Here is a 16553-nt window from a genome sequence, read left to right as displayed (position 1 = left end):
AATCATTAAGAAAAAAAAGACAACCTAGTAGAAAAATGAACAAAGGATGTGACTAGGCTGTTCTCAGAAAAGGAAATGTAAACAGCCCACAAATATGTGAAAAATGCTGCATCTCCCTCATTAAAAGTACCAGTTAGAACAATGAGATGCCATTCTCTTGCCTAGCAGATTGTCAGCACTTAGATGATATTTCGAATCTGGGGTCCACAAGAACAGGGTCAAATGTTAAGAATGTATTAAATGCTGGTGACGTCCTTTAGCATCAGGGAAGCCTTACTTTTCAAGACCCCTCCCTGAATCGGCTAATGAGCCAGCAAGGCTCATAGTGTTTTGGCACCTCTTTTCGGACTTCCAGTCCCTCATTTTTGGAGACATCTTTTCTTAGCTGTCATGCAACCTTGGTTACACCTGTTTGGTGTCCCACTTCTCTCCTTGACCTCCGTCAAGAGGGTAGAGCTGAGGAGACCTTGCCTGGGTCCAAGGTGTTGGAAGACGGAGTTGGCTGGAAGTCTGTGGCCTTGGCCTGGAGATGGTGCTGAGGCAGACCCTGCACCTACCCCTAGGGACCGCCCTTGTAGCTGCACGCCTACCTCTTGCCTCCTCGACCTCCACCTGGGCCCTTGGTCCCTCGTTTAATGCAGGAGACTGGCAGACAGAAAACTGGCAGACAGGAGTCTGCTGAGGGCCATGCACTGTTAACCTCCAGATGCCTTCAAGAGCTGACATTTTCAGGAACCATCTTTCCGGCAAGCTCTGACTCAAGTGGCCAGAAGAACCTTCTTGGGGTGAGGAGAGGAAATGGAGGGCAGAGTAGCCAGTAGTCAAGGCTGCTGGGATAATGTCGCTGGCCTGAGGTCGCCTTGGAGAGCTGGCAGTGCACGAGGGTGTCTGGCAGGAGGTCACACCCTTCTACCTTCAGCAGCTCTGGCTTTGGGGACAGAGTGGGTAGCCTCTGCACAGAGCTGATGCCACAGAGATCGGGTGACTTCCTGGCTCTGACCTCACTCGTTCATTCATTCCTTTACTGAGCCCCTCTTCTGCCCGGACTCTGGAGCTAGCTGTGCCCTCGGCAGTGCCCACTCTGCCTCCAGGGGCTCCCGGAGCAATGGGGAGGACAGGCGAAGGCAGTGCAGTGGGGGCCCCAGGGTGGAACGCAGAGTCTGTGAGCAGGGCCAGCACCACCCCCACCCCTGTCACCTACACCTTTCACCAAGCACTGAAGAGGAACTCGCTGCAGGAACCTGAAGCCTGGAGACCTTGGGGTAGCCTGGGGTCAGGCAGGCCCCACACCCACCTCTTTAAAAATGTTGGGTTGTGGGGCTTCCCTGGTGTCGCAGTGGTTAAGAATCCGCCTGCCAATGCAGGGGACACGGGTTCGAGCCCTGGTCTGGGAAGATCCCACATGCAGCGGAGCAGCTAAGCCCATGCGCTGCAACTACTGAGCCTGTGCTCTGGAGCCCGCGAGCCACAGCTACTGAGCCCTTGTGCTCCGCAATGAGAAGCTACCGCAATGAGAAGCCCACACACCGCAACAAAAGAGTAGCCCCCGCTCGCTGCAACTAGAGAAAGCCCGCGCACAGCAACAAAGACCCAGTGCAGCCAAAAATAAACTAATTTTTTAAAAAAATGTTGGGTTGGAGCAGGGTCTGTTCAATTTCTCAGTCCCCAGGAGCAGCCACAGAAAATGCAAGCAGCCTCCTTCAGTTCAGCCTCCAGCTCCCAGAGAATGCAACCGTATCCATACAGCGTCATCTTAGGAGGACAGAAGCACACGGACTTTCCCTGAACCAAAACTGGGACCTCTGGCAGCCGAAGACAGAGATGGTGATAGCGAAGCCAATCCAGGCTGGGCGCTGGTAGGGGTCCTCCATGAGCGCCGAAATCACCACCACCTGGGAGGAGGGGCGGGGACAAATCCACAAAGGAGCTCCAGCCTAGGACCCTTCACTGGCCCACCCTCCCCAGGTACAGGTAGGCCTGAGGGTGGGGGCTCGGGCTCTCCCACCCTCGCCGTCACCCCTCTGGAGGGCACAGGAAGGATTAGAATCTGACTCTCCAGCTATATACATACCTTCCCCAGCCCCTCCTGGAGCATGAGAACTTGCTCCAGAGAGCTGACAAGTCCTTGCTTATCTCCAGGGACAGGGAACCCACTATCTCACTGGAAGAGAGCAAACATGGAGAGCCCAGTCTATGCTGAGGGCTGTTCAGGCATTTTCACACATAGTAAGTCACTCCTTTAATCCTTCCACCAGCCCTGGGAAACAGGCACATATCAGTCTTTTTTTATGCAGAAACTAGAGTTCAGAAAGGTTATGTAATTGCCCAAATCCACACAGCTAGGAAATGGTGGTAATTAGGGTAACATACATCTCAGTTTGCATCTGCTGCCCAGGTGTAATAATTAAGACAGCTCCCTTTCATTCTTGAAAGTGCTCCAGTTTAGAAGATAAATTATAAGGAATCCAGGTCTATGCTCTTTCCCTGAACAATCCAACCTCCTCTCCCAACCCCATTTTTCTAGCCAAAACCCCAGGGGCTGCTTGCTCAAAACTTCAGGCCCCTGGGGCAGGCCCCAGGGACAGAAGCTGCAGAACTATCAGCCAGCACAGCTAAGCTGTGGTTTTTTATCCAGAAGAGGAAGTGGAGGCTGTGGTCCAGGCCCTCTTGCTCTTCTTAAGAAACTGCTGCTCCTCCTACAGCTTGGAGCTGCTCTGAGCCCCTAAGGCCCACCCTGTGCTTGGGAGGCTCCCAGAGTCCCCACCCTGGCTCTCCTGCTCTGAGCAGCAGCCTGGGTTGGTGGCAGGGGTGGATCTCACCCAAGCCTGTGACCCCATCCTGACAGAGGCCCCTGAGCAGAGGGACAATGGCCCCTAAGGCCTTTAGTGGAGGCCAGGGTGGAGTCCCCAGGAGGCTCCAGCAGTCACTTCTGACTCAAGGCAGAAATCACATCCCCCACGTGGCATCACAGACAGGATTTGGAGAAGCAGGCTGGTGGGACGTGCTTGGGGGACCCAAGCCTCTACAGGCCCCTGCTAGGTGCTCCAGGCCATGGGCCCAGCCCCCGTTTGCTAGGAGTCAAGGGCTCAGTTTCCACAGTTGTGCCAGACACCACCAGAGCTGCTAAGACAAAGACCCCTTGACCTTTAGAAAGCTCCTGCCTTTTAAAAAACACTCACCCTCCTGTTCTCCCCACCCCCAGACCGGCTTTCCTCAGCCAGACCCATGTTCCATGTTGGCAAGAGAAGAAGGAAGAAGGAAACAGAATCCCATAGAGGTTAGAGTGGGCTGCTGGGCCCCTGTTCTGGTTGCGGGGCAAAGGACAGAACACAGGACAAGAGGCTAGCCGGAAGCCTGAACTTGAGTCCACACAAGCAAGTGGTTCTGAGGAAGAGAGGCATCTCCCAACCAGGGAGCAGGGCCTGAGGCCGTGTCCCTACTGCCTGCAGGTGTGGGGGATGGGGTTTTGGTGTCATCACAGCTTGACTGCATGGTTCCAGCATCCCACAGAGAGTTTGGTGAGCATCAGTAGCCTGGATGGCCCCTCAGCCTACTCAGGGGGCCTCTGTATGTCCCTGTGGGTCCCACACACACGGCCTGTCCTGGTCCCACGTATTCAGCCTCTGCCAGGAGCCTTAAGCTCCCACAGAGGTCAGGCCTCGGCCCCTGCCCAGCTCTGTGTGGGAACAGAGCACACAGGTCCTTGCGTCCCCCTCCGCAGGGCAGGCGACTGGACATCCAGACCCGGTGACCTTCACTGCTCTCCGGACAGGTCTGAAACCCCAGCCTGGAAGGAGGCGTGTTTGAGAAACGAGACCTGCGGCCGGAGTCCCTCTCACGGCTAGCACCCCGAAGCTTCCTCCCCAGCGAGGGGCCCCCAAGCCTCTCGTGACGTGGGGAGCAGGGATCCCTGCTAACCTCAAGACGGAAGCATCAACCTCTGCGGCGGCCGTGGTTTGACAGTTACTGCGAGAGCAGGCCTCCCACGCCAGCCCCACGAGCCTACCATGTGCAGGCCACACGTGCCCCGCCATGGGGGACCGCCATCCACTTGTCACCGCCTGGTCCCCGCTCCCAGCCCAGCGGTCCTGCTCCCTTCGCACTCGCTGGGTGACCTTTGCAAGCTCTGTGGCCTTTCTGAGCCTCAACTTCTCATCTGCACGGTAAACGTAGCCGCTGGCCCTGCCGCCCGAGCTGGTTGCCAGCGCCTCTGGTCAGATGTCCCACAAATGTTTGCTGGGCCAAACACAGAGAGCCAGGCATGGCCCTGGCACTCGGGGAGGTCACAGTCAGGGAGGGAAACGGCGATCGCTCACCCCGGGGGAAGGAGAGAAGCAGCATTGGGGTGTGGGGGTGCTGCGGGAGCCCCCAGGGGAGACCTAATCCAGTCCAGTGGGCACAGGAAATGAAGTTTGAGCCTTGGAGAATGAGTAGGAATTCAGAACACGAGAAGGACACCCCAGGGAACCGCAGGGGTAAAGGCTGGAGGTGTGATGGAGCTTGGCCTGAGAGGGGACCTCCCCAGGGTTAAGGACGGGCTGCGGGAGGTGGAGAAGCCATCCCAGATGGTCCTGGCTGAGGGGCGGGACCTGTCCCCAGGGAAGGCTCTGAAGCCGGAGAGATGTGATCCAATTTGCCTTCGAAAAACTACTCTGACCCCAGGGTCAGAAAAGGATTGGAGTGGGTGAGGCCGGACGCCAGCAGACAGGCAGGAGGCTCTTGCTCATCCAGCAAGAGAAGTAGCAGCTCTCAGGGTAGCAAGGTGACAGGAGTCGACAGATCCCACGGGCCAAGGAGGGGACATGGGGCAGGGACAGGGGCAGTTGACATGCTTTGAAGACATCCCCGAGAGATAGCGATCCCACGTCAGGCAGACCGACAGTCCTGGCCCTTTCCAGGTAGGAGGATGCTTTGTTGCCGGAGGGGTCAATTTGGGAGCCCCTGGTCCAGGCCCCAGTGCAGCCCCCCTGGGGCCCAGGATCTCCTGCGATGTGTGGGGTATGCATGCGTGTGCGCGTGAGGGTTTTGTCCAGCCCATGTTGCCTCCTCCGAGCTTGGCAAGTAAATCCGCAAAGGCCATACCAACACCCCACAAAAAAATGCCAACTCTGTGCTAATTTATTTTTTATATTTAAGAGCATGTGATGAATGCTCTGCTTATTGACCTAGAAAGTCATCCACAGCATGTTTTTGAGAAGCCGAACAGAACCCTACTCCTTTGCTGTAAATCCATGCCACCCTGCTGCCCAGCCTGGGACCCCAGGTCCCTCGTGGGCTGCAGGAAGGGCCATGTCATAAGGCACAGCACTCGGCATTGTATGTCTCTTAAATGACAGCTCAGCTCATTTTTTTTAAAAGGCTACAGAACAACATGGCTAGTAAAGATTTTGTCACTTTACGTGTGTGTGTGTGTGTGTGTGTTTAGATAGAGAGGGTTGTTCACCAAAATATTAACAGTAGTGGAATTGAGATGATTTTTACTTTTCTGAATTGCTTGACTTTTTACCAAAAAACTCTATCATTTTTATAATCAGAATAAAGCAAGGGAGAGCCACTCGGCCACCTTGGGGTTTAGCTTTGCTCCAGAAGGGCTGTGGGGTCAGAGCCCCCAGTGGACTAGGAATAGGCTGTGGGCCTGGAGCAAGCACCCCCTCCCAGGGCCAGCCCAGGGCCAGGACCAAGCGAGGCCAGCAGGCGTCAGTGGAGTTGAACTTGCACAGGGTGCTGAGGCTGGAGTGGCCCTGTGGCCTCTAGGCTGGGGACCCCAGGGTCTGGCCATCGCCACTGGGGCCACCCTGCCCATTCCTGAGCAGAAGGCAACACTTCCCCACCTGGCCACCCTTCTCACTTCCAGGGGACGAGTGCCCTGTGCTGGGTCACCTGCCTAGGTGCCAATGGGGAGCACAGCAGGAGCTCCAGCTCAAGGAGAGGGTGCGGCACAGGGGAAAGGAGAAGGGGGCCCCAGGTGGCCTGCAAGGACCCCCACCCTACAAGTCCTGCCACTCCCTCCGCAGTCCTTAGCTGAGGTCTGCACTTTGCCCCAGACCGGGGTTCTGGCTGGAAGGACCTAGCACACAGCAGGTGCCTAATAACATATGTTGGATGAGTGGGTGAAGGGGCCGCTATGAAGGCACCTGCCTAGACGGCCCTCCCCATGAGAGGATGAGAGGATGGGGACGGGGGCCTGGGGCCCACTGGATCTTAAAATCCCGCTGCCCACTTGGTACTGCCAGGCCTGTGGGGAGGCTCCCCCCTTACTGCTTCTGTTGGCTTCACCAAGACAAGTGAAAGTTGCCTTCCAGTTGGCCTTAGTATTCACTTAGATTTCCTTTTGTATGTGTGCATTGATGCTTTTGATTATTAGTGTCTTATTCATTCTCAGAAAGCTGGCCAATTTCCCCATTTACTGATTTTCTGAAGTCCACTCACGTGTGGGGAAGACCAGAATGCATGGAAGACTTGGAATTCAAACTAATAATCGCTACCTGTGCAGAGCTTCATCCCAGCTGAGAAGGCAGAAGCCTAGGTCAGTGGTTCTCAAAGGTTCAGCATCTCTGGAGGGCTGGGTGAAACAGTTTCTGGATCAGAAGACCTGGGCTGGGGCCTAAGGGTCTGCATTTCTAACATGCTCCCTGGTGATGCTGAGGCCACCAGCCACCCCGGGCACACTTTTTTTTCTTCTTTTTGACTGCTTTGGGTCTTCGTTGCTACGCGTGGGCTTTTGCTAGTTGCAGCGAGCGGGGGCTGTTCTTCTTGCCGTGTGCGGGCTTCTCATTGCAGTGGCTTCTCTTGTTGCGGAGCACGGGCTCTAAGCACGTGGGCTTCAGTAGTTGTGGCGCGTGGGCTCAGTAGTTGTGGCTCGAGGGCTCTAGAGTGCAGGCTCAGTAGTTGTGGCACACGGGCTTAGTTGCTCCTCGGCATGTGGGATTTTCCCGGACCAGGGATCGAACCCGTGTTCCCTGCATTGGCAGGCCGATTCTTAACCAATGCGCCACCAGGGAAGTCCCCGGGCCCACATTTTGAGACCTGCCTAGGGCAGAGGAAAGGGCACCAGGGGTCAGCTCTCAGGGTGATTACAAACCTTAGCTGCTGGGAACTTAACTTTGGGCCTTGGGCAAGGCAATCTCTTTCATCCTTGGTTTCCCGCAATGTCAGCCGAGCCTTTAGGGTGGGCCGGAAGCCTCCAGAGGGTGTTTAGGAATGTGCAGGTGGAACAGCCTTGCTTGGTGAGAGCTATTTGCAGGAAGGGGTCTGTTGTCACAGAAAAGCTCCTCCAGCATCCAAGTACGTCTTCAACAGACTCGGCAACAGGGAAGCAGAAGCAGGAACGCTGTTTCCCACAGGCGCTTTGCAGAGAGCACTGGAGGTAAAGGAAACCTTAAAAGCGGTGGAAAGAGTGTAAGTTGAGATTTCCCAGTCCTTGCCAGCCTATGGAGTCAAATGGGGTCACATGACCTCCCAAATTTGCTGGAGAGCGGACTTCTGTCTCCCTGCCAAGCCAGGCAAATGCCACTTCATGATACAGTCCACTGGGGATTTGAGATAGGGGGCTTGGGGCGCCAGTGTGCTACAGAGGCGCTCCAGAAAACCGTCATTTCAGCATCCACTTAGAGCCTGGTCCCTTTGCCTTGACCCTACAACATCCAAAGCCAAACCTCAGAACAGGATGGGGCCAGTCACCCCGTGGGCTGTGTTTCACCAGTTCATAGCAAGGAAGACTATCAAATGGCTCTGGAGTCAGAGTGCTTGAGGTCAAAGGCCAACTGAATCCATTTATTGTGTGACCTTAAGTAAGTTACTTAACTTCTCTGTGCCTGAGAGTGATCATAATAGCATAACCCTATGGGATTGATTGTTATGAGGGTTTAATGAGATAATGCGTGATCAGCAGGTAGCACACTGCCTGGCACTCACTGAACATGAACTTTTGTTATTGTAGCATAGACCCCCCCTATGTGTTGTCTGTTGCATATATCTGTGCAGAAATTGACTGGCGAATAAACTGGTTGTAGTCCTCACTCAGCTCAGCCATTCTCAACTTGATCCTTTTTTTGAAATTGCTCTCTCAAAAAAAGAAGCCACCACCCGAGAGGGCAGTCCTGGAGAGGATGACTTCACCCCGTCTGCACTGGGCACCTGAGAGCATTGGGATGCTGTCTATGAGAGAGAGCTGCAAACTTGCCAAGAGTATGGGGATACAGGAGAGATCTGGTTATGGCTTGACTAATAAGGTGGAGGCAGAAACACAAGATTCCATTGGATGCATCAGTGCTTGATACTGGGACGGGAATGGCGTTCTACTGGCTAACCTTGTTGGTCTGATAGAGAAGGAAATGAGGGAAACTGGGAGAAAATGAAGATCTTGAAGAATATGGCTTGAGATCACTAAAAGAATAGGAGGCAAAATTTGGTTTCTCTAATATTTCTGAAATGGATTACTCTCCTTCTGCAATACAGCTTTCTGGAAGTATTATAGAGAAAGAAGGTTTATCTAACATTATGTTGAACGTGGAAGACTTTTGGGGGCTTCCCTGGTGGGTCAGTGGTTAAGAATCTACCTGCCAATGCAGGAGACACGGGTTCGAGCCCTGGTCCAGGAAGATCCCACATGCTGCTGAGCAACTAAGCCCGTGTGCCACAACTACTGAGCCTGTGCTCTAGAGCCCGAGAGCCACAACTACTGAACCCGTGTGCCAGAACTACTGAAGCCCGTGCACCTAGAGCCCATGCTCCACAACAAGAGAAGCCACTGCAATGAGAAGCCTGCACACCACAGTTAAGAGTAGCCCCTGCTCGCCGCAACTAGAGAAAAGCCCACGTGCAGCAATGAAGACCCAGTGCAACCAAAAATTAATTAATTAATTTTTTTTTAAGTTATAAAAAAAAGAAGACGACTTTTTGAATCCTTCCACAAAGCTGTCTGGATTTCATATTTGTATTGACAAAGGAACTTTTGATGCCATAAGCCTTAATCCTGACAATGCAATTGAGAAGAGGAAGCAACATGTGAAATCTCTCTCCAGGGTGAGAGAATAAACCTGACACAGAAAATACAAGTGCAAGTAAATGTTTAGTAAGTACACAGGATGCACATGTTGAATAGATAAAGTGGGTTGGTAAAAAAAAAATCATGAGCATGTAAGTGGTTGGGTTTTAGAGATCAACCAAGAATAATTTAAAATTTTCTTTTGTATTTGAGATGTAAATATTTTTCTTTCTGATTAAAAAAAATTCCTGTAACTGCTGAACAGTTAAAAACTTTAAAGCAGTAAATGAATCTACAAAAAGCAAAAAAAAAAAGCCTCCTTCAGGCATGGACACATCCAGCTATCTAATCATCGTAAGCAACCAGATTCTGGGTTCTGGAAATTGGCAGACAGCACCTCCTAACATAGGAGGTCTCAATACAGACTCTAGGAACCCCTGGAAGACCCAGGGATGGATGTCAGAGGGTGTATAAACCTCTAAATTGTATGTACTCTTTTTGTATGTCTGTGCAGATTTCTGGGAGAAGGGTCACGACTTTCTTCAGATGGTCAAAGAGACCAGCACCCCTAGAAAGTTAAGAGACCCTGCCTCAGAGAGACTGAAGAAGGCCTCAGCAGGCTCCCTGGACAGTACAGCTCCTCCCAGGAGCACACAGGGGCTCCCTGAAACCAAGACCCAGGACTGAGCTAGCTCTGCACGTCCTTACCTGAGAGCCAAGCCTTCTCCAAAGTGAGGAGAGGACTCAACACTACAAAATGGGGAGAACAAATTAGGAATTGTAAACACCAGGCAAAAAAGCCTGATGACAGTTCGCCATAATGACCAGCTGCCTGCAATCTGGTGGGGGAGACAAGCCTTGGGGAAGAGGAAGGGAGCTGCCCCATCACAGACCAAGCAGATGGTGTGCTCGGCAGGGTGGCCGGGACAGCCGGAGGATCGGGCATGGAGAGGTGTACAGAGTCCATGGTGCAGCTCAGACTAAAATAGTCGAAAGAGCTGCAGAACAGGGTGAGTGCAGGCTCTGGGGCATATCAGCCACGTGAGCCCTTAGCTTCCCTTAGCCTCGCTTTCTCATCTGAAAAATGGGATTTGGTGGGATGGTGGTAGATACCTGGCCTGTCTCCTCCTGGGCTTGCTGTAGAGCCAAGAAGCCCGTGCATGTTGTGATGGGTTCAAGGTCGGCTGCAGCAGCAGCTGGGGCCTGGGTGGCCTGAGTCTGAATCCCAAGTTGGCACTTTCTCCCTGGGCGCTCCTGTGTCTAATGGGGTCAGGGCGGTCCTGCCACAAGGCTCGCTTCCTGGACTTCCCAGAGCATGGCAAGCGCTGGGCAAGCCGTGGCCACCGTCCTCATTCACACACTCAGCGGGACACCCTCGGGGGCTACTGTCAGCCCCCCCTGTTTTGGTAAGAGCTGTGCAAACAGAGGGCTGGGATTGAACAACAGAGAGGAATCCAGGTGGGGGTGGGAGAGGAGGAGGAGGGGGCATTTAGCAAGGAAAGAGCAGAAATGGCCCAGAGAGAAAAGCAGTTGCAGCTTTATTATGGGGAAGGATGAGATTCCTTTTCCCCATCTCCTCACAAAAATACTCCAATCAAGTATTTCTTGTTTCCCTGTGGAATGGATCTATTCCAAGCTCAGCAGCTCCATTACAGGAAGCCTGCGCTTCCCATGCCTTTACAGGAATCCACCCTTACCGCAACCTGTGAGAGGGTCCTGCTAGTCCCTGCGGCAGCTGAGCCCTGAAACCAGGCAGGTGTTGGGCCCGGGATTCTCCTCAGGCTGCCTGATGTCACCAGGCTGGTGGGGCAGGACGAGAACAGGCCGGGGGCTGACAACACCCAGGACACGCTGAGAGCTCGACGCAGCTGCCCAGAGGCTCCTGGCCCATCCTTTTTTTTTTTTTGACCAAGTCCCACGGCATGCGGGATCTTCCCTGACAGGGATTGAACCCACACCCCTGCAGTGGAAGCGCAGAGTCTTAACCACTGGACCTCCAGGGAAGTCCCTGGCCCATCCTCTTGATGGAGGGTCAAGCTGCACTGCCCTGTCATGGCCCATACTGCTCCTGCAGCCCCTTCCCTGGGCAGGTGCGGGACCCTCCCAGAAAGGCCTGACCGACCCTTTTTTAGCCTTGATCCCAGATTCCCCATCTATTCTGATGCTGCTTCCTCACCAGGACAACTCAACCTGCCACCTGGCCCAAGGTCCTGACCAGGTCCTGGGCTGGTGATGAGAGCGTGGCTATGGGGCAGTGGGTGAATGGGGTGAGGCAGGCATGAGGGGAAGTGGGGTCACTCCTCCTGGGAGGGCTTGGATTGGTGGTGTGCCTCCTGGCCTGGCCCCCGTCCCCAGTGACGCTCCGGACCGAATTTCCCCAGGGGAAGGGCCACAACCACATATTCTCTTCAAGGCCCCAAGATGGGAAGTGAGCTGCTCATGCCACAGGCAGAGACCTTCCTGCCCTCTGAAGTTGGCTACCCTGATCCGGAGGCCCCATATCTGGGGTTGGAATTTCCAGTTCTTCAAACCTGTCTGTTCAGTTCTTCAAACCTGTTGCTGACTTGCTACGTGACCTTGGGCAAGTCACTTCCCTCTCTGGGCCTCAGAATCCTCACCAATAGAATGAGTGATCCAATATGCCCACCCACTAGGACATTCCAAAACTATGAAATGTTCATAGCCATGTGATTTTACATAATGAGACACATTCCTTTGATCTGACAAAAATGTAAATGGCCCTGGTAAATGACTCAGCAGTCCTCAACCCTGACCTGTACACCCACATCACTTGCGATGGGAAGGGAGAGGTCCCACCCAGACCCACAGCATCCGAGTCTCTGGGCCTCTAGGCCTCTGGGTGGGCAGGACCTGGAGATCTGCATTTGTTAAGAGGCTGCCTAGGAGAGGATTTCAGACTTTAGAAGGCAGAGTGAGGGGAGAACACAGACTCTCCCTACCCCAGTACCTGACAAAGTGAGCAACAACGACAAATTATGAAGAGAATGAGCCGACAATCTCCAGAGCAGTGGCCTCCAGGGCCCTCCGTCCTCACGAATCCTGGGCTGCCTGGGACATGGGAGTAGGACACAGGCCTGACTGGCTGGGCAGAGGGGGTCTGGGGTGCAGGGTATGTGAGGGATGGCAGGAAACAGAAGACCTGTGCCCCCAGCAAGGGTGGCCTCGGTGGGGGGAGTCTCCCCCAACCCCTGCACATTTGGGCTCCCAAAAAGCAGACTAAAAACAACACAGCTCTTGAAACCCTCCTTCTGGGGGAAGGCAGCCTGGTTCCCATGTGAGAAGTGGTGGAGTTGCTAAATTAACTGAGCAAGATGAAAAGAACTCGCAAGGCCACCCTGCCAACTGCCAGGAAGGGGAAGAAAATCTTATGAGGGCACGGCTGGGAGGGGATGGGGCTGAGGATCAAAGGCAGCTTCCCTGAAACTAATAGCTTCAGGAGAGAGAAAAGTTAATGAGAAGATGAGTCGGATATAAAAAGAGCACAGAGGAGAGACGATTAAAAAATAGCATCAGGGGCTTCCCTGGTGACGTAATGGTTAAGAATCCACCTGCCAATGCAGGGGACACGGGTTCGAGCCCTGGTCCGGGAAGATCCCACATGCCGTGGAGCAGATAAGCCCTTGCGCCACAACTACTGAGCCTGCACTCTAGAGCCCGCGAGCCACAGCTACTGAAGCCTGTGTGCCTAGAGCCCGTGCTCCACAACAAGAGAAGCCACCCCAATGAGAAGCTTGCGCACTGCATCAAAGAGCAACCCCCGCTCGCTGCAACTAGAGAAAGCCCGCGCGCAGCAACCAAGACCCAACGCAGCCAAAAATAAATGAATGAATTTAAAATATATATATATAGCATCAGGAGATGCAAAGAGAGCTTGAAGAGGAAAGGACACACACTAAGGACCCAAGCAGGACCACTGCACATCTAAAAACGGAGTTACAACACAGGGCCCAGGTCTGAAAAGCAAATTCATGGCACAGAGAGAAACTTGAACTAGTCACAGTGAATTCAGAGAAAGAGGACACATAAATTCAAACAACTAAAGAGAAGATGATCATTATGGAACACAGACCTTCCCACCTCAGAGGGCTTGGAGTCCCTGAAGTAGATTATCCAACAGCTAAAGCAAAAGAATGTTTAGAGAAACTCTCCCTGAACCAAAGGGAGAACCCACTGTGTTGATTGAAAGGGTACAAGAGGGATTCAGACTGATCAACACCGGGAGCACACTGAATCCGGTGGAGTTGCTGGACTTTAAGGATAAAGAAAACAACCCTTCAGGCACCCATGAGGAAAAACCAAGTCAACAATGAGGGGAGAGAAAAATCAGTCTGGCCTCATGAAAAGAAAATAAAAGTGGAGTCAGTATTGCTAAGGGAGCTCTCTAAAATGGAGCCGGAGGCCACTGAGGGAGTGTGACTTAAGCATGCCTCAGCCCAGATGGAATCTTCTCGTCTTAACACAGGCATCCAGAACATCTGTCCAATGTCCCAGAAACTCCAGATACATATTGGACCCTTACCCTCAAATAATTCATGACAGCCAATCCCTTAAGGACAAATATTTCCTTTCTTGCGTCAGCACAGCCTCGTGGCTTTTGCCTTTACAAGCCCCTGACTCTTCCTCTCCCCTGGAACACTTTTTTGGTTTTACCCAAGTCTGTGTCTCCTGACTTAAAATCCTTAAGACCCCAAATAAACTCTTTCCTTATTTGTAGCCTTGTGAGGGTTGTTTTGTTTTTTGTTTTTTGTTTTTTTTTTTTGGTTGACAGCCTCAGATTTTTCCACAGCAACATTCAGGGCCAGAAGACAAGGGAGCTGAGTGTTCGAAGTGGTATGGAAAGGGGGAAACCAAGAATTTGACACCCAGTAAGGTTGTTTGGATTCGTAGACAACATGGAAAGGGTCGAGGAAAATAGCACCCTTGAGCCTTTTTTTGAAGAAAAAAAAAAAAAACCATACTCAGCCATGAAATCTAGCTAACCATTAAAAGTGTTCGTTTTGGGGAGTTCCCTGGCGGTCCAGTGGCTAGGATTCGGCACTTTCACTGCCGTGGCCCCAGGTTCAGTCCCTGGTTGGGGAACTAAAATCCCGCAAGCCACACAGCACAGCCAAAAAAAAAGTGTCCATTTTTCAAAGGTAAAATCATGACTCTCAGACAATATAAAATGAACACATGTCAAAATTTTTATTAAACTCATTAAGTAATTAGGGAACAAGTAATATTTTCCAATTGATTCAAAGGAAAATTGGAACAACACACACATATATAGGCAGATAAGAAATACTGAAATGAATTTACATATACGTGTAAAACTGATGAATGGCCACAGACAGCAGTCAGTTGTATTCCACTGGACAAAATCCATTTGCATTTCTGATAAACAAGCCCTACTCTAGGTTTTCTACAACTTAGATTTGCTCAAAGACAATGAATGGCATGAGTCCCTACATGCAGGACACCCACCAGTCTTTTTTGTTGTTGGTCTCATTCAAAGTCCTTCACAGATTTTCCTGATTCAGCCAAGAAATGACTCCGAGTGCAAAACTCAGGGGCACAGTGAGCTTAAAAAATGGAATGGAATCTATTTAAGTACAGGACTAAGACGAAATACTAGGAGAATTATAGTTGCAGAACAGAATATGTGTTATAAACCTTGACAAAGTGAAAATATTAGCATCAAAATCAGGAACTGTAGCGTGTGAGGAGGGAGGATGTATACAGGAAGTGATCATCTTTTTCATCCCAAGAAATACTGAGCCTGCCAAAAGTGAAGGGTTTATTCTTTTTCCCCAAGACTCCAATCTCTTAATGAGTTTCATAATTTTTTTCTTACTGTTAGAGACATTCATTATGAACTAATATCTCTGTGGAAAGTAAAAATTTATTTAAGATTCAGCAATTTTTTCATTTTCTTTCTGTTAAACTCAATTAAAATTAAGTAGTTTAAAATATAGCACGTGTGGTACAATCCCATTTTTAAAAATTATTTCCACCTATTTACCTTTCTCTCTACCTGTACCTTGTTGTCTCTCCAAAGTTCTCTGTGTACAGATGACGTTCACCAAATGTTAACAGTAAATGATGGGCTGTATTAAGCATCTACTCTGTGCCAGAAAGCTCTAGGAGCTGAGAATACAGCAGAGAACAGAAGAGATAAAAATCCTGTGCTCAGGAAGTTGGCATTCTAATGGAGGGATTTATGGCTTCCTTCTTTGTACTTTTCTAGATTGCTTGTTTTGTTTTGTCTGAGAACGAGCATGTGTCATTTTTATATAAACAATGGTCATTACCTTCACACACACCTCAGATGATTCTTCTGAATAGCCGGAGTGGAGAAACCACTACATTGTAAGCTGTATGAGTCATTAACACTTTAATGTAAATAAGGTTTTTAGGAAGGCAGCATGAGGACCCAGAGTCTCTGCAGATCCCGACCTGGGCACCTAAGTCCTGGGAAGAGCTGAAGAGGGGAGTTGGTTTCCAGGATCTTCAGCCCCTCTCGGCTGGAAGAACCATTGAGCTTGTCTCCTGGCTCCTCGGCCAGAGTTTCCTGTGCCTGTCCTGGGATCCTAAGCCTGTGAGACAAGATGCCCATTCTAGCTGGCCCTGGACCCAGGCAGCTGAGGGCCCGGCCCAGCCTTGGTAAGTGTCTGGGACGTGCCCGGCCAGGGTTCTCCTCCCTGTAGCCTTGGGGGCACCGAGCCCCATCTGACTCCACTACCCTCACCTCCCACTCCCACCTCTTGAGTGCAGCCCTGACCCCATCCTTCTCCATTTGCACCCTCACTCTAGCCACCCTGGCCTAAGTTTGCCTTCCCCACACCACCTGGCCTTTGCACGTGCTTTTTCCTCCACCAGAATCCCCTTCCTACCCTCCTTCCCTCACCCCTAGATCCCAAGACCCCCTCCTCTGGAGGCCTCCCTGACATACCTCCCAAACCCACAGGTCAGGCCCCTGCCCGCTTCTGTGGGCTGTGAACTGCCCCGGCCCCCGTGGGCCAGCCTGCTCTGCTCAGCCCTATGGCCCAGTGCCAGCCGGGGCCTGGTGTCGGGGAGCCAGGAAGGCATGTGAGTGAGACTGGGCCTTGGCCTCTTACCAGTAGGGTGACCTCAGCCAGGTCCCTTGTCCTCGCTGACTATTTCCTCATCTGAAAAATAAGGACATTGTATGTTTGTTTTTTTGGTTGGTTTTTTTTTGGCCGCTCTGTGTGGAGGCATGTGGGATCTTAGTTCCCCAACCAGGGATAGAACCTGCACCACCTGCAATGGAAGTGCAAGGTCTTAACCACTGGACCGCAAGGGAAGTCCCTTTTTGTTTGTTTGTTTTATAAATTTATTTATTTATTTGTTTGTTTTATTTTTGGCTGCATTGGGTCTTTGTTGCTGCGCACAGGCTTTCTCTAGTTGCAGCGAGTGGGGCCTACTCTCTGTTGCGGTGCGTGGGCTTCTCATTGCAGTGGCTTCTCTTGTTGCAGAGCACGGGCTCTAGGCACGCGGGCTCAGTAGTTGTGGCTCACGGGCTCTAGAGCACAGACTCAGTACTTGT

The 16553-nt window shown here is 51.8% G+C and overlaps 1 protein-coding gene across 29 annotated transcripts in view; it reads left to right on the top strand.

The window, feature by feature from the left end:
• The window catches only part of BLM (BLM RecQ like helicase), a 113858-nt gene that overhangs the window by 85972 nt on the left and 11333 nt on the right, over positions 1–16553 (top strand). Inside the window, exons 22-24 of one of the 29 annotated variants that reach the window (XR_012329645.1) lie at positions 1663–1856; positions 3203–3277; positions 6383–13720. Coding sequence is in view for 1 of the 29 variants with exons in the window: in XM_073799835.1 (XP_073655936.1) it covers positions 1663–1786 (124 nt within the window). In the remaining 28 variants the exon portion in view is untranslated. Of the gene's footprint in view, positions 1–1662; positions 13721–15394; positions 15650–16553 lie in introns of those variants that run through there. The other 28 variants (XR_012329639.1, XR_012329634.1, XR_012329612.1 and 25 more) reach the window with 28 other exon arrangements.

This window comes from Tursiops truncatus, chromosome 2 (assembly GCF_011762595.2).
Source record: "Tursiops truncatus isolate mTurTru1 chromosome 2, mTurTru1.mat.Y, whole genome shotgun sequence".
Lineage (NCBI taxonomy): Eukaryota > Metazoa > Chordata > Mammalia > Artiodactyla > Delphinidae > Tursiops > Tursiops truncatus.
The sequence above is the reverse complement of the archived record's forward strand: the minus strand, read 5'-3'. Positions and strand labels throughout refer to the sequence as shown.